Here is a 23,059-nt window from a genome sequence, read left to right on the forward strand (position 1 = left end):
CTCTCTCTCTCTCTCTCTCTCTCTCTGGTTTGGTCTATCTGTAAAGTGTCCTGAGATAACTTCCTATAATTTGACATAATAAATGCAATTAAATTGACTTAAAAACAGCTAATAAATGCACACATTACTACTTTTTAAAATTGCCAGCAAAAGTTTGTACATGACCCACTTTTTTTGGACAAAGGTAATCCCCCCCCTCCCCCTTGTTTTTCACATTTCTTACACTGCACAGCTGCAGTTTTGCCTCATATAGAAACAGGTCTATTTTGGGCGCCGCTTTCAACAGCCACACTATGATGAGTTGCCACATTCACTAGAAAGTAGCAGTTCTGAATGATAATAAATCAGTACTGATTATAATAATTTATCATCCATCGCATGATTAAATATTCTTTTGCCCTGATACTTTGAAGTGTCATAAATCCATTATTAAGTTTTGCTGTGACACAATGCTAGGATTTTGGCTACTTGAATAATCATGTAACAATATGGCTAATGCTATTAGAGGAGATGATACCAGGTTGTGGGTGATTACCAGCTGTCATATTGCATAATGATGGGCCGAGCTCACACAGTTGGGCAGATTACGGCTAGCAGGCTATTTCTGACAGGCAGACCCTGGGATGCAACGGCACCAATCGTCAAGCACCAACAGCCCGCTGTCACTGGATCACTGCTGCTTTAAAGCAAATACACTCACAAAGATGAAGAGAAACGTGCAAAAACGCTAAAATTAATGCTAATATTCACATGCAAAATTATGGACACACAAATTCAGCGAGCGTACGAGCAGTGAGTTTTCATCAAAAGTTGCTCATTATATCTTTTCCAATGGCTTACTGTTCAACACGTAGCTGTATTTCAGGCATGATCCAAAAATCTGTGTGTAGATTTGATCACAAATGGGCATACAAACCCATCAAAAGGATTTCTCTCGCTACGTAACCCAGACATATTTATGTACCGTGTGTATATATATATATTTTCTGTACAGTAGTGGTACACACATGCATGCAACTATGAGCCAAGTGATGATGTTCTGTGAGATAGAGTCTGCCTGTTGAACACCTTGTCGTCATCGTCGCAGCTCATGACGTTGGAGAAGGGGATCTCGGCCTTGAACATCTTCCTACAGTGCATCAGCTGCACCAGCAGGTAGCACACCGTCTTGAACTTCATCCTCTTGGCTGGTTTGATGTCTGACAGAATAAGACCGGGGAAGATCTGGAAAGGAGGACAAAGACGATGAGATAAACAGGTAAGAAAGAAAGATCTACTGAGAGGTACAGAAAGCCCTAAGGTTTTGTTGAGCAATTTACCTTAGAAGAAGTCAGGCAAAATTGCCTCGTCATTGTTTCAACACTTGTTAAAGACATTAAGGGTGGCATTGATTCATGAAAAATGAAGCTGACTCAGAAGACATATTGAAATATTGAACATAAGAGGTTTCTGCCCGACGACTATACATTAGTGCATGTGTCTGACTTTGATTATTGATTTTGAAAAACGCCATCTAATGAAGTAGAGAAATGCATATTGAGCCAGAGTGTGCAACCCTTTTCTTACTTTCAAGAATGTATGAGATCACGTATTGTTAAGCATGTTAGCATATGTAGGCCTATATTTAACATGGTAACGTGCTAGGTTAGTATTGACTTAAAACTACAGCTGAAGCTGATTCAGTAATGCATTCAGTGTAGCTGACATGAAGTACCTCTAAAATGAGTTTTAGAGGTACTTTATAAACGAAGGAGTTTAACAAGTGTTTAAATCTTGGTCTTTTTATGGTGCTAAATGATGATAAAATGTTACCACGCTGTATTGATTTTCACCGAAATTATTTTTAAAAGTCATCATTTCCAACCACTTGTAATCTTTGTTAATCTGGAAACCAAAATGCAGTTTCCTTCATAATAAACCTGAGAGAAAAAAAAAACTTGCTTTACATCCAATCAACGATGGGAGAAAAAGAATGAAAAGAGCTCAAATGTTATTGTGTTTTTGGAGATTTGACTCATTCATGGAAATAAAGTAGGCTTGAGTTGGACTTTTCCAGTAATGTGTGAAAGTGTAACGTTAGAAAACCTGGATGTGTGTGGGCATAGGTGTGTGTGTGTGTGTGTGTGTGAGTGTGCGTGCACGCTCTTACAAAGACTATAGCTTAGGAATTAAAATACTAGTAGTAGACACGCACAAACTCACACTCGGCTGTGGTGCACATCTACAGGAAGCGAGACAGTGATACTAGCCATGTGCCTCCCTCTCTACATCAGAGAATTAACGATTACAACATTGATAGATGTGTCACCTCTAAAACAAGATAAAATGATTGTGGCATACTTTACGTCTGTGTGATGGCACAATGAAAAAGGTCTCTATGTGATGTTTCTGAAGGAAGGCATGTCTCTCGTGGCCGAAGCCCGGCTCCACCTCGTAGTCTCCGTTCAAACACTCCAGGGTGGTCCTGGTGATGTGCACCTTGCTGAGAGCACAAACGGAGCAGAGGACGCAAGGCAGTTAGTGATAAAAAGTCAGACATAATGGTCTCAAATCATTATCTCCACCCCATCCCCCCCCCCGTTATTTTCAACTATCCTAATAGCCTCTCAGCTTGCTCAGAATACTTCACAGCAAAGAACTTTTCATTTTAACGACTCATTTAACAAGTCCTAAAATTGTATTACTACTATGAGGTGACCTCATTTCACAGCTTTTCTAATGCAAATCAGCTTGTTACTGTACATGACTTTTCCCTGAATGAAGTATTAATTTAATACGAGTGGTCTGCCTCGTATTTTTAGCTGGCGTTGAAAAAATTCATGAAACTGCATCAAAGAGAAATAATTAAATCCCAATAACTTTTAAGGACCGACTATGAGATGAGAAAGGGATTTTATCTTTTGCCTATTATTACAAACTGCATTAAAAGACCAAACGCAGCAATTAATTCTACTAACAAGTTCTGACTCATATAGCGTACTAAAGGGATAGTTCATCCCTTTAGTACGCTTCATAGCTTTTATGAGCGGTGTTGTATGAGGGAATAATCCATGGTCAGTGTTATCTGCACAAAATTCTGGGCCCCGTAGAAAAGCATTTTCTATGGGCCACTCCTTGCATCCTCGGCTATTCCTTCTTGCATCTTTTTGGGCCCTCCTCACATGAGGTCCCTGGGTACTAAGTCCCCTTCGTCCCGCCAGTCCGATGTCCCTGGGAGTATTGTCACGGAAACCGTTATCTCTGCTCTCTTCAAAGCCACCAGACTCCTTTTGACAAAACCAGTAAATTGACCTTGCAGAACACGGGAGTTGCTGGTCTACTGCTGCCTCGATTGGTTAGTTTATGTTGTTGTGTGACTTTGGTGAATCTCAAATCACACAATAACACAAATGAACTAACCGATTGAGGCAGCTTTTGTGCTTCTGTAGTTTTTGAAAAACATTTCTGGCTGAAGGTAAACAGACAATACCTGACCATTTTTGGCTTTTGTCTTTTCCGTGGATTATGTAACAAATCCACGGAAAATACAAAAGCCAAAAATGGTCAGGTATCGTCTGTTTACAGAATGTATTTTTACTTGTTTTCATGAATATGATAAAATGATGTCAGGCTGATCCTTTATAGGAGCATTTGACAAAAATATTGTGTTCCTGTCGTACATATGCAGAAAGAACACATTTCCCCATTTGTCAGTACTGCGATCGGATGCACACATCACAGGGCTGTATATTTTGTGTGTGTGTGTGTGTGTCTCTCTCCTGTGTAAGAGTCAGCACTGACCCAGGCAGCCCTCCGGCCTCCATCATGTTAGCCAGTGTGACATCGTTTGACCACACATCATACTGCCACTTCCTAAGGCCCAGCACGCCACACAGCACCCGTCCTGTGTGCAGGCCAACACGCATGTTCAAATCCACCTCCGTCGCCTCCACCACCGACCTGCAGGGGATTGAGGGGGGGTAGAAGATTAATCTCTAAAATGGTTGAAACAAAACCAAGAAAATGTAACCTCCACCAAGGAGGCTGGGATCTACAGAGCCCTGTTGGGGCCAGCTGAGAGAAAAAACTGTTTTATCACACGGGTTCCTAATCCGTAACCTCTATGCTAGCATGCTACGGTTAGCCACCTCGCCTCGACTAGTGACGTGGAAAGCCGTGGAGATTTTGAACAGCTCACCTGAAGACTGAAGGCAGAGGACATTCAGAAACCGTATCTCACTCAAAACAGCATGGATGTTTCTTTTCTTCAAGTTTGTAGTCATGTGAAAGAACCAGAGGCACAAAATAACACCCCAAATCCCAGAAAAAATGATTTTGTTTTTTCATAATATGGGCACTTTAATGCCTAGCTTGAGATATTCACTCTCTTTCTTTTTTTCCTCTTTGAAGATATTATGTGGGAGTAAAGCTCTCCTTTATAATTAAATATATATATATTTTAGTCTAGGTTGAAGATCTCCTGGCCTGCTGACTTTTATTAGGAAGAAACATTGCAACTTTGTTCTGATCCAATGGAAAGAACTCTATAATGCACCCTCAAAGTTATAACTACACTTGCAGTTCTGTGTGCCTTCACTTCCACGTGCTGTGGAGCAGGAGATGTAGCAGGAATTTTACTCTCCAGTAAACCACTACACAAAGCTCCTCTTCACCAGTGAAAGGTCATCCACTTCAGACGATGTTTGTGTGTATGTTTACAGGGTGGCGCGAAAGGAAAAAGCAGTCTGCCCATCAGGCTAAAGGAGGGATGTCACACACACACACACACACACACACACACACACACACATGCAGAGGAATGAGTGTGTATGGCTGCACCTGTCTTCTGAGATAAAGGACTCCTGCAGCAGCATCCATCCACTCAGACAGCATACAGAGCAGAACATGACAGGCGGGGGCTCACACAAGGAATTTAGGTTTCGTGTGTGTGAGGGGGTAGGGGGGGGGGGGGGGGCAGATTAGGAATCCATTTGATCACAAATGGACGTACAAGGCTCAGTGCTCACACAAGGAATTGAGGTTGTGTGTGTTTGTGTGCGTGCATATATGCTAGTTGGGGTTATGTATGTGTCTTTGTGATTGCAAAACTGTCCCAAATTGAATTTGTCTCAGTTTCTGCAATCTATCTGTTTTTAGATTTGCATAAAGACTTATGGATGTTTCCAAGATTGCTTTGTTGTGTCCAAATGTAAAACAGTGCCTCTTGCTGCGGAACGCCTCCTATGCTCACTTCAGGTTTAAGCTGATCCAAATCTCTCTTAAAAATATATTTGATTTACGACTTATACACTCAAAGACAGCATGCAGCCAAAAACAAAATGTATCATAATCAGAACAAATTCATTTTAAATTTATTCCATGCAGTGTGTGTGTGTGGTGTTTGTGGTGTGTGTGTGTGTGGTGTGTGTGTGTGTGTGTGTGTGTGTGTGTGTGTGTGTGTGTGTGTGTGTGTCACTTACGCAATCGTGTCAATCATGTCCAGTCCCATCTCCACACAGCAGTGGGCGTGGTCTGCCTTGGGTTGAGTCAGTCCTGACACACAGTAGTAACAGTCTCCCAGTATCTTTATCCGCCTGCAGTGATTCTCCTACAGATGGACACAAAGAGACAGATGATTATCTGGAACAACCTTCAGTAGTCCACAACGTTGATACTAGATAAATGTATTTCCGTTAGTTACGATAACAATTTATGAAAAAGTGTGGCAGCCGCTAGCAGCGTGGCTCTCAGGATGCAAACGTCAGTCTGTCGGTCAATCCACCACTTTGGTCGTGATTGAAATCTCTCAAACTATCGGATGGATTGCTCTGAAATTGTAGAACATTATACCAGCTTGACATAACCATGTTAGCATTATGACATTTGCATTTAGCTAAAAGCATCACAGTGCCTGAACACAGCCTCAAACAGCCACTAGCTTGTAGACTTTGAGTCTTGTTTTCAACAGTGGACGTAATAGTCCATCATGGATAGCAGGATCCAATTCTCTGGATCTGTATCACAGATTTAACAAGCTCCTATTGCTTCACCACACATGACTTATTATGAGAGGATCATTGCTATTTTTAAACCTATTCTGCTGCTGATGAAAAGCCAAACTCGACGACTCCAAATAGTTTCTCTAAGGAAAGAAGCTAAAGTCATGATGTAGACCGTTTATACATACTAAGACGCTTAAAATCAAGAAAGACTGTACTTTTACTCCTGATAAATGAGTTACATAAGATCTGAATGTACACAAAAACTGCATGGCTGCTTAGGCTGCATCTCTGTTAATGTAAAATCACGTGTGTGTGCTTGTGCAACCATGTGTGTGTTTGCAGTTGAGGCAAACTCTAATTGCTCCAACATGCTCTTGAAGTAGAATCCCTCCCACACATTCCCAGACAGATCAGCTATTTGTCACAGTGCACATTGTGCCCAAACTCCGCAACGATGACACAAACACGATGACACAAAGACCGAAACACACCTTTACAACACGTTATCACGCACACACCAACACACCGGCAGAAAAGCACAAACAGCAGCGTGCTTACTTGCAGACGTACTGTACAGGGACATCGGTTTAGTTGCACACAGTGTTTGCGTTTGGCGCTGTATCACTCACAGTCATCAGGAAATTGTAATGGTAGACCCTACAAAGCTAAGCCTGCAGGCAGTCTCTGAGTGACAAACACACACACACACACATGCGCACACACTTAAATACTGAGGATTCATGACAACTGCAGAGAGAGGCGGAGATGAGAAGACAGGAGACGGGGTGCTCTGGTTTTCTGCTCACGGGAGCAGAAATATTCTGGCGTGGGAGGATATGAGACTTCAGAACGTGGATGATTATCCCAGTGCTAGGAAGAGAAATTGTGTGTGTGTGTGTGTGTGTGTGTGTGTGTGTGCGCGTGAGAGAGAAATTATCAGCTGACCACAAGCCATGTCTCAGGAGAAGAATGTCTGTGTGCTTTTTGGAGACAAATTTGGGATTTGGAAACCAGCTGGTTGGGGATGGTTTGTCTAATTGTGGGCAAAATCAGTGTCGCCCCGCTTTCTTTGATAAACGTAATCACGGTTAGGTCGAGGTTGTGGTTAAGTGTGCCTCTCTTCTGGTTTCGTATTAGGTCGAGCTTCCGAGGAATAAATGTGTAGTGTAGCATACAGCAGTCAGGCAGGCTCAGTAGTTGTGACAAAGCTGGTTTGAAGTGAATTGCTCCATCTCTGACACGACAGGCTATAAATCTCAATTAGGATGCAGCTGCACACACACACACACACACACACACACACACACACACACACACACACACACACACACACACACAACACACACACTATCCTCATCACAAGATTTCCATATAATGGATTTCTGAGCGCTGATAGCAAGCCACATATCACCTTGTATCTTTGTCTTTCTCCCCCCCCCCCCTTCTTTCTCTCCGTAGAGGCATGACTGATTGCTGAGATGCGGATTCCGGAATGAACTCAAGAGGGATAATCCTGCTGTGTGTGTGTGTGTGTGTGTGTGTGTGTGTGTGTGTGTGTGTGTGTGTGTGTGTGTGTGTGTGGTGTGTGTGTGTGTGTGTGTGTGTGTGTGTGTGTGTGTGTGTGTGACAGTAAACTGTCTGAAGAGATGTCTTGGGTTGGTAGAAGAAGATCAGGCGAGTGGCACGCTGAGTGTGAATGTGGTGTAATCGGCATTAATGATCAGAACAGAACAAAATAATTATAGAATATTACTATTAATTCGAAAGGGTCTCTGTCTGTCCACCAATTGTAGCAAATTCAAACATGTCAAGCCTCAGCAATGTCAGAATGAATGTTTTTTCCTTGGAAGTAGCCTGGTCCCAAAGAGTGAGCTGTTGGCACATGGCACGCATACTCTAGCATTGCTCGGGGATGCAAATATGTCATGGCAGGTGTATTGCTGTGCACCTTGAGATTTTGTCTACTAGCTACTATATTTTGCAGCTGCACCATGTCAGTTATTCTGTGTGTGTGTGTGTGTGTGTGTGTGTGTGTGTGTGTGTGTGTGCGTGTGTGTGTGTGTCTCCTCTCATGCAGTATTGATATGATAGTGGTCTGGCGGCAGATAACCTATCACTCACCTCATCTTTCCCGGAGAACAGCGCTACACAGGTTTACTGACACACAGTGTGTGCAGTGTATGCTACCATTCACACACTCTCTTTCTTTGTCTTTATCAAGTGCAGTAGTCCTAATAGACACAGGCACGCACACAGAAACACTCCACACTCCTCAGCCTTTATCTCCCCTCTGTCTAAAAATCGGTTCACTCATCTCCTCCTCTCTTCCACTTCCCTTGACCTTCATGTCCTCCTCCTCCTCCTCCTCCTTCGTGTCAGTCAGCCTCTCCAGCTTAACTTTCACTATTGGATCAATATATGGTTTGGCATAATAAATAATACATTTCATTTTCTTGGAGGCTTTTTGTGTTGCAGAGAAATAACAGGGCTGACCAACTGTTTAGAGTCACTTGGGGCCAGCCTGCCTCCTTCACTGTGATGGCTCAGCGGCATGATTTCATAACAGAATCTATCAGTTGAATTCGCCTACTCTTCTTTGTAAGTTGCACCGTCTTGTGCACTTATCTCATTTGGAATTCGACCGATCATATACATCGTAAATCTCAGCATCAGCTGATATGTTTCAAGGTATTTATCGTCACAACAATTACAGAGAAGCAATCGTTGGCCATGACAATCTTAGATCTCAGGCTCCCTCCAACAGTGCTTATTACATGTGTATAAAAAGAAAACATGAAATTAAAAATGTGAAATGAGAACAATCTAAGACAAAGTAAGAAACTAACAAGAAATTGCCGTAATCCCAAAGACATGTTTTAGGTCATATATAGCCACTGTGTCACTTTGTCCACCAAAGAACACCGAGAAGTTACATATCCTGGTCATAATTCTTTAATACCCACATTTAAAGCTGCTATAATCAATATTTTAATATAAACAATAGTGGAATGCGTGAGTAATGTGAAAGGGTTGCTTGCTCAACCCTGCAGTTCCCTTCAGCTCACTGTTTAACGGTATGCAACTCTACCATTTTGGTTCTGTCTTACCGCTGTCGACAGCCTTGTTTCTAGCAGCATAATGCGCTTCCTGCCTGGCACTATTATGTGAATATAAAAGAACATTTACAGCTAAAGAGACAGATATTTCCCTCAGGAGTTGGTAGAGAGCGCTAAAAGGAGAATAAATATTACAATATTACATATTACTTACATTCATCAGGTGGACCCAAACATTACTCTTAATAAATGTTAATGTCACTGCGTCTGCTGGAAGCAAAAACAGGTAATTTCATCATAGAAACTTTATACCGTGGTTATATGTCAATGTAAAGTGTGTTTACAGCTTGTTCTGCTGCACCCAGGTGTCCAAAAACGTCTTAAGGTTGCTTTCACACCGGGGTTGTTTGGTCCGTTTGAACCGAACCGTGGAGCGTATCGTCGATAGTCCGGTTGGTTGGGGTGGTGTGAAAACAATTTTTTCAAACTCTAGTCCTCACTAGCGGTGGGAATCACCAGACGCTTCCCGATACAATATAATCACAATGCTTATGCCACAATACCATATCATAGCGATTTCAAACATATTGCAATACTCTGCGTTATATTGCAATTTATAACTTTTTTTCCAACTTCTAATTTTTCCCAATTTTATCTGTTTTATCTTAAAAAGAAACATTTCTCTGTTTGTTCATATAACTTAAATTTTATTGCTGCAAAATTGGATTGTCAAGCAGACAAACTGACCAACACATGTATTATCAAAGATTGATACTTGACGCCTGTGTATCGATACAGTATTGCCACTGAAAATATCACGATACTTTGCTGTATCAATTTTTTTTTCCCCACCCCTATCTTAAACAGGGGGGTCTCTGTTTGCTTCCACTGTATTTACTGACCCGCAATTTCAACCACACAATTTATGGATTTATATAAGGGGATGATAACCTTGAATTCCATAACCTAATTTGACAACACATCATCCTCTTTCTCTCATCAGGTCCGCCCTCTCATTCACTCGCTGGCTGTCAGCTGCTCACATTGTTCGCCTTCTTCTAAAATATTAGAAACACCAAAGCAAAACCAGAAAAACCCAAGACATTTTAGTGTTGCTCCATTATTTCTGAGATCATAAGTGTCGGCGAGTGTATTTGACAAAGTGCAGTGTGAAAGCTAAACAATCCAAATGAACAATGCAACGATGTTGCAACTTTCAGCCCCAACTTGCAACCAGTCTACCGAACTATAGATGTGAAAGTGCCTTAAGAATATTGCATTAGACTTGCCATAAGATGATCATCTGTATATGCTTAAAAAAAATAACTTACTGTAGCCAGCTCATCAAACTTCCCGAAGAGTTCGTTGAGCAGTTTGACCAGTTCCTGAGCAGTACACTGAGAAGCCAAGCTGGTGAAACCCACAATGTCTGCAAACAGGATGCTGAGAGAGAGAGAGAGAGAGAGAGAGAGAGAGAGGAATTATAATCTGACATAACAGCTGATTTCTTAATGTTCTCCAGGAAGGAAACAGACGGGGCATGTTGACTGCTGGTTCTGGCACTAAATACCCCCAGATCACACTGCAGCAGAGAAATTGGCTAATTGCGATCAAAGGTTGACTATAATCCAATCCCTGATAAGTGACAGCATCTTTTAGGCCAACCACTAGATCGATAATGGAGCTAAATTGCCTACTGCAGTGGGGATGAAGGAGGTGTTGAAAGCTACTTAGCTCCTTATTCATTTTACTCAGAGGCCAGATGGCAACAAAATGAGCTGTTATGGATCTTATTGACTCTCAAAAAAAAGGCATCAGAGCCAGAGCTGTGTGTATAGAGCTGGGTATGATTTCTTGTTGGGGTTGACACCAACATTTGTTTTTTGTTTTTAGGGCTGTAATTATACACCAAACCCACAATTCGGTTTGTATCACGATTTTTGATCCACGATTCAATAAAACCTCATGGTTCATTAATACGTTCCAATGAGACATAAGAATAATAGTAAAGGTAACAGTAATGGACAATTCCCCTTCCAACCTGTAGGTGGACCAAAGAGTGCTTTGGGGCCTACTGTAAAGGTGCTGGTTGAAGTTCAAGTTGCGAAAATGGTATCAGACCATCTCAAATCTGAAAACCAGCATGTTTGCCTCAATAAAACAGTCTTACATACGACAGTTTTTACTCATTGTAGGGGGAACATTTTGGTTGCTAAGTTCTGAGGTTGGATACCCAGCTCTAGCGTGAAGAGGGCCGATCCCCTGCATCGTGACTGAGTTACCCTGTAGTTGCTCCGGAGCATGATGTATGCAAAGCTGGGATCACGACTGCTGCTCGAGAGAAGAGCACTGTTGTGTGATTTGTCTTTGAATGGCTCTGTTCTGCCGGTCGTGCTGGTGTGGGGAGGGCGAGGAGGAGAAGGCGAGGGGGGAGGAAGAAAGGGGGCGGGGGAGAGGGCGAGCAGAGTGGTGGCGCAGCTGAATAGGTGTGTGATCTAACATACTCGAGGCCACATCAAAGTGGGGGCCAGATCAGGGAAATGTCACGCCCCTGCTTGGGGAAATGGAGCTGATTTTTTATTTTATTTTTTTACCGTTTTGTGTGTTTGTAGCTTCCGCCCGACTCCAGGGAGCTGCTACAAATACATGAACCCATGAAACCCATGGGTGCAGCAGCGTGATGGTGATGTTACTGAGCTGTGTGGGAGCCGAACCGACGGACGTACAGACGGACGGACGCACAGACGTGAATTGTTATGTCCCTATCATGCCTAGGGGCGGTGGACAAGACATTTCAATGAACTTGGGGCTGAACCAAGGGAAAGGCGAAAACAGTTCAAGAGAAATCAAAGAATTTATTGTTTACCCTCCTATCAAATTTGACCTATTGTCAACAGGTTTCTATATCAGAAATGTGAGTTTCTTTCAACTAAAATTTTCAAAAAGTAACGTGGAGGCTATTCTCAAGTAAAAAAGTCATATAATGGATCAGTCCACTACTTTAAAAAAAATGTGGGTGTTTTACTAAATTTTATAGCATTTTGATTTGATTGAAAAAGTGACAAAAAAAGCTTTATAAAACGTGGGGGGTAAAAAACACAAACATGTCCAAAAGTGCAGAAACCATTGACAAAAACATCTTAAAAGTGACCAAAAAAATGTCCAGCAAAAGTTACAAAAACATCGTAAAAAGGGACAAAAACATCAGCTTCTACACTGGACACGCTGGTTTGGTTCTCTCTGGCTCCAGACAGACAGACAGAGGGACAGATGGACAGACAGACAGATGGACAGACAGACGGACAGACAGACAGACAGACAGACGGACAGATGGACAGATAGACGGACAGACAGAGAGAGAGACAGACAGAGAGACAGACAGACAGACAGATGGACAGATAGACGGACAGACAGACAGAGAGACAGACAGACAGACAGATGGACAGACAGATGGACAGACAGACGGACAGACAGACAGATGGACAGATGGACAGACAGACAGACGGACAGACAGACGGACGGACGGACGGACAGACAGATGGACAGACAGACAGAGAGACAGACAGATGGACAGAAAGACAGAGAGACAGACAGACAGACGGAGAGTGGAGAGGAGTGTCTCTTGACAGGAGTGGTGTTGACATGCTACCCAGCCCTCCACTCCCACACTCAGCAGCACTGATCCACCTCTCCATTTCTCCTCACTGGCTCGCTGGAACTAAATCGGCTCAAAGTCCCACCAGGTTCTCAAGCTCTGTAATATTTTCTTCATCACAGGCGCAATAGAGGTGGCTGCTGAAAAGGCCGATGGAGGGGCGGCCTCTAGCTCCCCCAGTAAGAGCGTTTGCCCCATGTAGGCTGAGTCCTGCAGCGGCCCTTTGCTGCGTGTCATCCCCCATCCCTCCCCCCCTTTCCTGTCTATCTACTGTCGCTAATAAATAGAAAAAAAACAAAAAATAATCTTTAAAAGATAAAGAAAAGGCCGATTGAATTAACAGGAATAGGGCTACACAAAACGATTGTTTGCAGTATTAATTCATCTATAACTAAGTTTTTTTCAAGAAATCAAGTGATCATAGTTGCTTATTGTATAGAATATAAAAGACAAGTTCTTAGAACCAAAGTGAATGTCTTCAAGATTGCTTTTTTGTATTAATATTAATGACTCATTGCATTTAAATAGCGCTTTATCATAGACACTCAAAGCGCTTTGGGGGGGCTACTCTCTACCACCACCAATGTGTAGCACCCGCCTGGTCGCAATCAACAGTGGAAAAACTCAACTTATAATCTAATAAAACTGGGATGAATTAGCAAAACTAGATCCTGTGAATATGTTTTGCTTCTTTTTTTTAATAAATGACATAATAAATTTGTAAAAAAAGAAGAAAAAGTAAATAGTGTACTGTCCCTTTTGTTTTGTTAAAGCTACTTCTACTCAAAATGTCCTAACCCTTTGGACGTGATGTAACATTTTGAACTCTTATCTGACGGTTAATATGGAAACATTTCACCAGTCTGCTTCATAGTCACACAGAACAAGCACAGTTTCAAATTAATTTTAACCTTGACATATATATTACCTCACCGGCCACTTATATAGGTACCCCTAGTAGTAAGGGTTGGACCCTTTTGCCTTCAGAACGCTCATTCTTCGTGGCATAGATTCAAAAAGGTTGCTGGAAGCATTCCTCAGGGAGTTTGGTCCATTTGAACTGATGGCATAACAACAGTTGCCGCAGATTTGTCGGCTGCACATATGATGCGAAATCTCCCGTTCACCACATCCAAAGATGCTCTATTGGATGAGATGGTGACTGTGGAGGCCATTGAGTACAGCGAACTCATTGTATGTTCAAGAAACCAGTCTGTTGATTTCCGCTTTTGAATGTGCGATTATCCTGCTGAAAGTAGCCATCAGAAGTGGGTACATTTGGTCATAAAGGGATGGACATGGTCAGCACACAATCAGGTGAGGCTGTGGCGATTGCAAAACGTGCTCAATTGGTACCAAGGGGCCCAAAGAGTGCCAAGAAAATATTCACACCATGACCACCCCTACACAGCCTACCGACACCCCACCACGTTTATTAGGCAGGATGGATTCCATGTCTTCATGGTGTAGACGCCAAATTCTCTACCATCCACTGGTCGCAGCAGAAATCGAGGACTATCAGACAGGACAACGTTTTTCCAATCTTCTATTGTCCAATTTCGATGAGCTTGTGCAAATGGTAGTCTCAGTTTTCCTGTCTTAGCTGGAAGAGGTGGCACCCGATGTGGTTCTTCTGTGCTGTAGCCCTCTGCCTCAACAGTTGGACGTATGTGCGTTAGAGATGCTCTTCTGCCCACCTTGGTTGTAAAGGGTGGTTATTTGAGTCACTGTTGCCCTTCTATCAGCGAACCAGTCTGGCCATTCTCCTTGACCTCCTGGCATCAACAAGGCATTTCGCGCCCACAGAACGGCCCTCATGGATGGTTTTTTCTTATTCGGACATTCTCTGTAAACCCATAGATGGTTGTGCGTGAAAACCCGAAGATTGCCGTTTTGAAATACTCAGAACCACTCTGGCACCACAATCATGCCACGTTCAAAGTCACTTCAAATCTACCTTTCTTCCCATACTGATGCTCGGGTTTGACTGCAGGAATTCCTCTTGACAGATGTCTACATTGCTAATGCACTGAGTTGCCGCCATGTGATTGGCTGCTTAGAAATTAAGTGGTACGAGCAGTGGAAGGTGTACCTAATAAAGTGGCCGGGAGTTATATCTATATATATATATATATATATATATATATATTATATATACGTGGTGTGGAAAAAGGTTTGCCCCCCTTCCGGAACTCAAACCAATTTAAACAATATCAAGGACAAACACAAGGTAACAACAAAAGCAATTTGTAATGAAGTGTGTTTATTATTTAAGGTGAAAAAAATCCAAACGTCATGGCCCTGTGTGAAAAAGTGATGCCCCCCTTGTTAAAACATACTATAACTGTGGTTGTCCCACACTGAGTTCAATTTTCTAGCCCACCCCAGCTGATTATTGCAAACTGTTCACAATCAAGGCATCACTTAAATAGGAGCTGCTTGACACAGTAGGTCCACCAGAAGATCCTTAAAAAGCTACACATCAGCCGAGACCAAAGAAATTCAGGAACAATGAGAAAGAAAGTATGAGATCTATCAGTCTGGAAGGGTTTAACAGCCATTTCCAAGCTTTGGGAATCCAGCGAACCACAGTGAGAGCCATTATCCAACTGGCGAAGACATGGAACAGTGGTGAACCTTCCCCGGAGTGGCGGCCGCCAAAATTACCCCCAAGACGCAGCGGCGACTCATCCAAGGGTCACAAAAGACCCCACAAACAAGTCCAAAGAACTGGCAGGCCTCACTTGCCTCAGTTAAGGTCAGCGTTCATGCCTCCACCATCAGGAAAAAGACTGGGCAAAAATGGCCTGCATGGCAAGAGTTCCAAGGGAAAACCACTGATGAGCAAAAGAACATCAAAGCTCGTCAATTTCTCCACAAACACATCTTGTTGATCCCAAGACTTTTGGGAAACCATTCTGTGGACCGATGAGACAAAAGTGGAACTCTTTGGAAGGTGTGTGTCCAAGTATATCTGGCGTAAGGACACTGCATTTCATAAAAAGAACATTATACCAACAGTAAAAATGGTGGGGTAGTGTGGATGGTCTGGGGCTGTTTTGCTGCTGCAGGACCTGGAGACTTGCCGTGATAAAAGGAACTGAATTCTGCTGTCTACCAAGAGATCCTGAAGGAGAAGTTCGACCATCTGTTGTGTACTCAAGCTGACGAACTTGGGTTCTGCAGAGGACAATGATCCTAAACACACCAGCAAGTCCACACCGAATGGTGAAAGAAAAACAAAATGAAGACTTTGGAGTGGCCTAGCCAAGTCCTGACTAAATCCTATTGAGATGTTGTGGTATGACCTTAAAAAGGCCGTTCATGCTCGGAAAACCCTCTGATGTAAGAATTAGGACAATTCTGCCAAAGAGTGAGGGCCAAAATTCCTCCAGGACGCTGTAAAAGCTCATTACACTTTATCGCAAACGCTTTGGTTGCAGTTGTTGCTGCTAAGGGTGGGCCAACCATATTAGGTTTGGGGGCAATCACTTTTTCACACAGGGCCATGATGGTTTGGATTTTTTTTCACCTCTTATAATAAACACCTTCATTTACAAATTGCATTTGTGTGTTACTTGTGTTGTCCTTGACTTTTGTTTAAATTGGTTGATGTTCCGAAACACTTAAGTGTGACAACATGCAAAGGAACAGGAAATGAGGAAGGGGGCAAACACTTTTTCAAACAATGGTATATATATTATAATATATATATATATAATATATACAATACCGGTCAAAAGTTTGGGGTCACTTAGAATTTCCATTGCACTCCATTATAGACATAATACAAGTGAGATCGGTGCATTGTTTTTTTAAACCAGCGCAGCAGTTTTCAGATTACATTATGTGCTGACATAATTGCAATAGGTTTGCCAGTGTTTTCTAGTTAGTTTTTTAAAGATATCAGATTAGTAAACATATGTGCCTTTGGATGATTGGATGAATGGTTGGATAATGGGCAAGTGAGATTGCATTAAAGATCAGCCCCCCCACTCAGATCAGCTGGCATTATGTCTATAATGGAGGGAATAGAAATTTGTAAGTGACCCCAAACTTTTGACGGTAATGTATGTATATGATATGTGTGTATATGTTATATATATATATATAATTCTACTGATAGAAAGCAACAGAAAAAAGCTAGTAAGTGGACCTTAAGTTAGGAAAATACCTCTTTTTGGCTGCAACAGAGCCTCTAATAAAACAAAAGTTAAATAATATTACAGCCACTTATTTGTTAGTTCCCATTAGATTCAAAAGTCTCTAACAACACCACCAAACATGGCTTTTCTGCACTATCGTCGACGGCAACAGCGCTCCGTCCCTTTCCTCTGTCTAACCTTTATGTACTTTGATTGCATCTGCGTTAACGGCCAACTTTAATTGCTCTCTCTTTATTCTTGACCCTGGTGTCGAGCAGGTGACACCTGGATCAAAACACGCCCGCCCCGCCGCACGCGTCTGCGCTCCACGGTTGCCATGACACCCCCTCGTACCTGACATTGTCGTGACGCTGGATGTAGATCTTGTGAAAGATCCGCTCAGGCGGCTTCAGAAAGTCCTCCTTCATCTCCATGGCAACATTCCTGGGCAGTAGGCTCATTAGCAGACGCTCCTGAGGCGGGAGGGGTTAAAACAGAGCGAGGGGAGGCAGCGTGAGAATTTGAAACTGGGAGGACAGGAATATGTTTGTATCCATGGCGATGTAAGCAGACAAATATAAAACTTATTGGCTCTTTGCTCCAGTGTAAACATCCAGAGTGTGATTGACACAGAAGAAATGAAAAAAGTGAGTTTGAGTACGGTAGTGAAATAATTCAATCGATCAACGAGTACAGTAGTCAAATAAATCTACAATTTCTGGAATCGATTCATTTTTTTAGGCCATTTGTTAAAGGTGCTCTAAGCAGTGTTGGGTGATGCCACTACTTGTTGATTTTCAAAGTAATTTCAAACAAAATGAGGCTAGCTCGCCCCTCCCTCCTCCTCGTCCCCTCCCTTCCGCACACTAACTCCCCCACCCCCCACCCCAAATCCTTCTTTTCACACTGGTTGTATAGCTTTGTGGTGCAGGTGGGCACAGTTAGTTTTTGTTGGCGATTGTAGACCCTGAGCTGCGTTTTTTACAGTGTGTTCTGGAGACAGGCGGGGGGGGTGGTGGTGTATGTTTTGTATGTTGAAAAATTGTTAATCTCAAAAAGCATTAATGAGCAGATTTCTCTTTAGGTGTTTTTAACTCTCAGAACGATGTTGATGTAGACTAAACAGTTGATTGGTTGATTCTTCATGATTTGTTCCCCACGTTGGGGGACAAAACCATTAATTGGATTTAGGTGGTTGTTTTTGGATTGATTATCTGATGTCGATAATGTTAATGCCCATCACAATTTACCTGGTCCTAACGTGATGTCTTCAGATTTCTTGTTGTGTGCAGCCTAGAGTCTTAAACCCAAAGAGTTTTTAATTTACAGCAATATAAAACAGAGAATAGAAGGAAATCCAATATTGAACCAAAAAACAGACCTTACAATGGCACTGGGCCACAGCCCCAATTTTTTTTTTTATCCTGTAAAACTAAAGTGTAGTTAAAATAAGGGTGGGGAATCGTAGTTCTGGCAATTATAACATGTGGTTAATAGAAAGTAACCGTTACTTGTAGGCCTGTGACAGCATGCAAACTCCAGCCTCTGGCATTCAAATCAGACGTTCCTCCACTTACACAACTTAATAAAAGATACACCACTTCATGGACTTCATTCTCGGGGATATGGGTATACTTTAGTAGTGTGAAGAATAACTTAAAGGGTAGGAATATAGAAACTGTTGTCAATCAGCTAATTCTTTCAGCATCAGCCTGAAGTAATGCCTACACACAGCACCGTGTGTGTGTGTGTGTGTGTGTGTGTGTGTGTGTGTGTGTGCTGTCTCAGTTGGAGCACAGTATAAAGTACTCTTGAAACTCTCGCAGGATGTCAGATGGTTGTGAATGCACAATGAATCATCAGGCGGCTCCGCTGAATAGCTGTTGAGAGGCAGGTTATAAAATCAGCTGGGGCTCTCCTGTGTCTCCCTCCGACACCGCTTCACATTATACATCCATTCACTCAACTGCTCCTCGCCTGTGAATTAAAAGCTTCACTGGAGAGCAGCCTTGAGGAACAGCCGTCACACATACTAACACGCAAACTGTGAGTAAAAGTAAGTGCATAGGTTCTTGTGTTTCACTTACACACACGTGTGTGTCCGGTGTAAAGATCACAATAAGCAGAATGTGAAGGTGTTGTCGTTTAAATGATTTCTTTTATGATTTGATAATTAATTTACCTGCTTTATTTGTCTCTTCCATTCCACCTCCCTGAATGTGTGATTATTCCCATGATTCCCTGATTTGTCCCAGGCTAAATTCACCCTGTGCTCTGTTTGACTATGGCTCTCCCCGTGGTGGTTTATTAATGAACCACTGGCTCACTTTCCCTCGCATTAAAAATTAACACTCCTGCAGTTCATCAAGAAAGGGGAAATCCCACCAAAAAGGTTATATCTTTGAAATGAAAATGGAAGAAATCCAGCTTGTTTGCACAAAAAGGAAAAGGAATGCTTAAGGCCTTTTTTTACAGTCGCCACAGCCGACCTGGCGCGTGCCAATGTGTCGTCAAAGTGATGTAGATCTCGCTGGAGCGCCAGGATTTTGAGTGCGCGAGCAGAAGTTGTGCACCACTCGAAAACAGGAAACATGGACGAGTTCGAGGTTAACCAGATGCCAGGACGCGCAGAGTGACTGGAAGTCTCTCTTGTAAACTTACTGGGTTGAGAGTTCTTCTATGGGGAATGAAAGGCTTGATTCGACCAAGAAGGTCATTGAATCAAATCAAAACATCGACAACAACGCTGCTGCCAGTTCTGCCGTTGTTTACCTTTTTCTTCTTCTTCTAGTCCGTAGAAATAGCGAAGTCGGCAGCCTTTCCTCATTAGCGCCACCTCTGTAGAGTGGTCTAGAACCACTCTCTCTGTAAAGTGTCCTGAGATAACTTCTGTCATGATTTGACACGTATAAATAAGAATTTGAAAAGACAAACAGGGAGGTGAAAAGTGAAGAATGTGTGCAATATTCTCAAAGGATATTCTGTGGTATGATGACTCACCATGTGATGGACTGGTGACGCAATGTTACTAGTTATCGACTAGATGAATGGATTTTTATTGATAAACTGTATATTGTCAGTCAGTTTTGTGGAGATTCTTTTGATACGTCAGTGGTTGTTTGTTCAAACTCATAAAATGTTCATTTAACCGTGTTTGATGTTTAAATCATAAAAGTTCATTCTTTAGAGAGTAACAGTAGTTTGACAAAAATATCTTAACTTAAGGTTCACTTGCTCGGAGGCTTTCCATCGTATTTACGGTCTTCAGCAGCAGATGGAGTTTGCTCCGTTGTCGTGGAAATGTCTTCTTCTTCTTGAAATCGTGTCATAACCATATGTAACTATAAAACTCTGATAGAAGGAAGACAAAGCCCTGAAGTTTCAAACCTAACCCGTCACTCACATTAGCTACAAGAGACAGCGACAAAGTGTCAGGCTGCCATTCATTGACAATGGGAGCAGGTGATTGCCAGCAACGAGCGACGACGCTCATGAGCAAGGCGGAGCCAAAATAGTCAAGAAGTCTATTTTATGCAAATGCTGAGTGATGCAACTAAGCCACTGCAAATCGGAGTGAAGGCCGCTTGAGGGCAGCTGGACATATGTATTTTGGTTAGTCAAGTTGAAGAAAGTCATTCAAGATGGCAGAAACGCTTCAGGACATTGTATTCCTGTATATATTAGATTAGATTAGATTAGATTCAACTTTATTGTCATTACACATGTACAGGTACAAGGCAACGAAATGCAGTTTGGGTCTAACCAGAAGTGCAATAGCAGTAAGTGCAGGATATATACAATGGTTTTATAAGTGCATAAGTGAATAAATATGGAAATTAATATATATGATGTTTGGCATTTTATCTGATAGATTTTGTTACCCCTATTGGGAAATCCAAAAACATTGTTCTTGTGACTTGACAATACCTATCAAGTGACTTGTGAGACCTCTTGCAGAGACTAGGCAGTAGCATGCTACTATTGATACAGAAGTGTCACTGTAGGACTAGGCTAGGCACGCTCAGGAACGCCTGTCAAGTGATTGTGTGTTGCTGTCTTTTTGTATCTCATGTGATCGTAGAGTAAGACTGTGAGATCTGGTTAAAGCTCTGGAATAAGCCAGTAAGTGCACCTTGAGTTAGTTTTCATCTTCAGTCTATAATGTTTCCTCCACTCTAACCGATTTCCGTGGGGGAGGGGGGATTTGATTTTTAAATCATTAGAAAACATCGTACATTTATCTGCCTGAATCTTAACGTCACCGATGTGTTGCCATACCAACATGTTGTTTTAGCCCTTGGTTTTAAGAGTTGAGCAAAGCCAAGTATAAAACAAACTACTACTATGTCAGGCGATATTGAGATGACATGTGCATGTCCATGGTTTTGTTGAGATGACGTCTTGAGATGTCAGCATCACTTTGAGTAATGTGACATTTGGAAACAAGGGGTTGCTTTTGTTCCTGATGGCTTCACGTGAGGAAGCTGCACCTCTTTCCTCTGCACTCGGCAATTACTTTTGAACTGAGAAGTCAATTTGCCACCCAGGCGTATACAGCACATAGCCAACACATCAGGAATCAATACAACCTATGGATCTGGCGCAAAGCACAAACCCATAAGCAGCTACTGCCTGGCAGTTGATAGATCCCAATCAAGGGTCCGTGTGTGTTTCACTCACCCAGATAAACTGTGACCTTTACTGGAGGAGGGAGGCCATGAAAGCAATCTGCTTGCGTAATTACCTGTCAGAAGGTAGCCTGTTACTGCTGGGGAAAACACTGAATATAATCATGTCATCTACAAAGCTCAGGTGCTAAGTGCTGTGTGTGCGTGCATCGTGCGTGTGACACACACACAACCACCACACACACACACACACACACACACACACACACACACACACACACACACACACACACACACACACACACACACACACACACACACACATGCATGGGATAATTACTGCATGGGATAATTAATTCTCTATGTACCAACTGGTGTAGGTGGGTTTTGTGCGCGTGGCCGGTGAGGAGGGTGCGGTGCATAACAAAGTGTTTGTGTATGTTAAAGTTGCCTGATTGTTTCTTTGTTAAGTCGCTCCATGTAGGTGTGTGCAGAGGGGGTGGAACGTGTGGCGCTGGCGCATGTGCCACAGTAATTGTTCTTTCCTTAAATAGCTGCTGTCATAGTTACTGCATGCCTGTGGGCAGGTTGCTAGAATACATCGCCACCTGAAACCTTTTAAAAAACTTCTCAAGAGACCGTAGTAAGATTTAATCAGAATTACACGCGCCCATGGCGAGGTGAAATGTGTGGATGGATCGTCGTCTTCCATACGACTCTCTGTTTTCCAGTCTATCTGTGCATTTCTGTGTGCAAATTCACCTGCTTCTCATTCTCGTCCTCGAGTTTCAGCCTCTCCTCGATGCAGTCACGGGCTTGCAGGAAGACTTTCCTCTGGGTGCGCTCGGTGAGAATCCTCACAAACACCCCCGACAAGTTGACGCTGGTGAACAGCACCGCGTTGGCCACCAGCTGCACACAAACAAGAACAGACATGTCAAACACAGTCGGCAGCATCTCCACACTGCATGTGCATGTGAGCCTGAGGGAACACACACATGTCCATACTGTATGTGCATTTCTGTGTGCGATCCTGGCTGCATTACACTTCACAATCCCTGATTAATCCATAGGATGGATTAGATGTCAGCACATTAATTACAGCACAAATCAACCTGTAGGTGTGACTTCAAGAACAAATGCCATAGTGCAGCGGCTGGCTGATAAAGTGAATTATTAATTATTGATCAGAGACTATCGATTGGGTTGAACACTTTAATTTGGACGATGGGCTCTTTAGTCACTCTGCGTCCTTGATTCCTAAAAGGTGAACGGTCAGTGAAACACTGTAATCCGGCGCAGAAAGATGGATGTCACAAAACAAAACTCCACTTTTCTCCAGTTCACACTGGAACTAGTTAGCAAAACCAGAAGAAAGAAACACTTCCAGCGAAAGTGCGGCATAATTTGAATTTGCTCAGTGAGTTACTCTGTCATTAAGTAATGCTGCTCATTAACTATGCCCTTGTAGCCGAGCTGCACCAATCGCATCGGTGTTTCTGATGTAGGCGGGGCCAGAGACGAGCTGAACAGATGACGACAGTCTAATCTACCAGTTGGTAGCTAAGCGTATGGGGCTCTGGATACGTCACCC

The 23,059-nt window shown here is 42.6% G+C and overlaps 1 protein-coding gene and 1 long non-coding RNA gene across 2 annotated transcripts in view; one reads left to right on the forward strand and one right to left on the reverse strand.

Annotated features, from left to right (window-relative positions):
• LOC116695550 (uncharacterized) overlaps nucleotides 1–7,784 on the forward strand; it is a 13,889-nt gene extending 6,105 nt beyond the window's left edge. The window contains exons 2-3 of the long non-coding RNA XR_004333489.1: nucleotides 866–882; nucleotides 7,775–7,784. This is a non-coding gene — a long non-coding RNA (uncharacterized LOC116695550). The remainder of the gene's footprint in view (nucleotides 1–865; nucleotides 883–7,774) is intronic.
• The window catches only part of adcy1a (adenylate cyclase 1a), a 50,109-nt gene that overhangs the window by 24,355 nt on the left and 2,695 nt on the right, over nucleotides 1–23,059 (reverse strand). The window contains exons 2-8 of the mRNA XM_032525873.1: nucleotides 22,228–22,377; nucleotides 17,192–17,310; nucleotides 10,369–10,480; nucleotides 5,460–5,587; nucleotides 3,781–3,939; nucleotides 2,341–2,482; nucleotides 1,069–1,224 (exon numbers count right to left, since the gene is read on the reverse strand). Coding sequence (XP_032381764.1) covers nucleotides 1,069–1,224; nucleotides 2,341–2,482; nucleotides 3,781–3,939; nucleotides 5,460–5,587; nucleotides 10,369–10,480; nucleotides 17,192–17,310; nucleotides 22,228–22,377 — 966 coding nt within the window. The remainder of the gene's footprint in view (nucleotides 1–1,068; nucleotides 1,225–2,340; nucleotides 2,483–3,780; nucleotides 3,940–5,459; nucleotides 5,588–10,368; nucleotides 10,481–17,191; nucleotides 17,311–22,227; nucleotides 22,378–23,059) is intronic.

The sequence above is a fragment of the Etheostoma spectabile genome, chromosome 9, assembly GCF_008692095.1.
Source record: "Etheostoma spectabile isolate EspeVRDwgs_2016 chromosome 9, UIUC_Espe_1.0, whole genome shotgun sequence".
Taxonomy (NCBI): domain Eukaryota; kingdom Metazoa; phylum Chordata; class Actinopteri; order Perciformes; family Percidae; genus Etheostoma; species Etheostoma spectabile.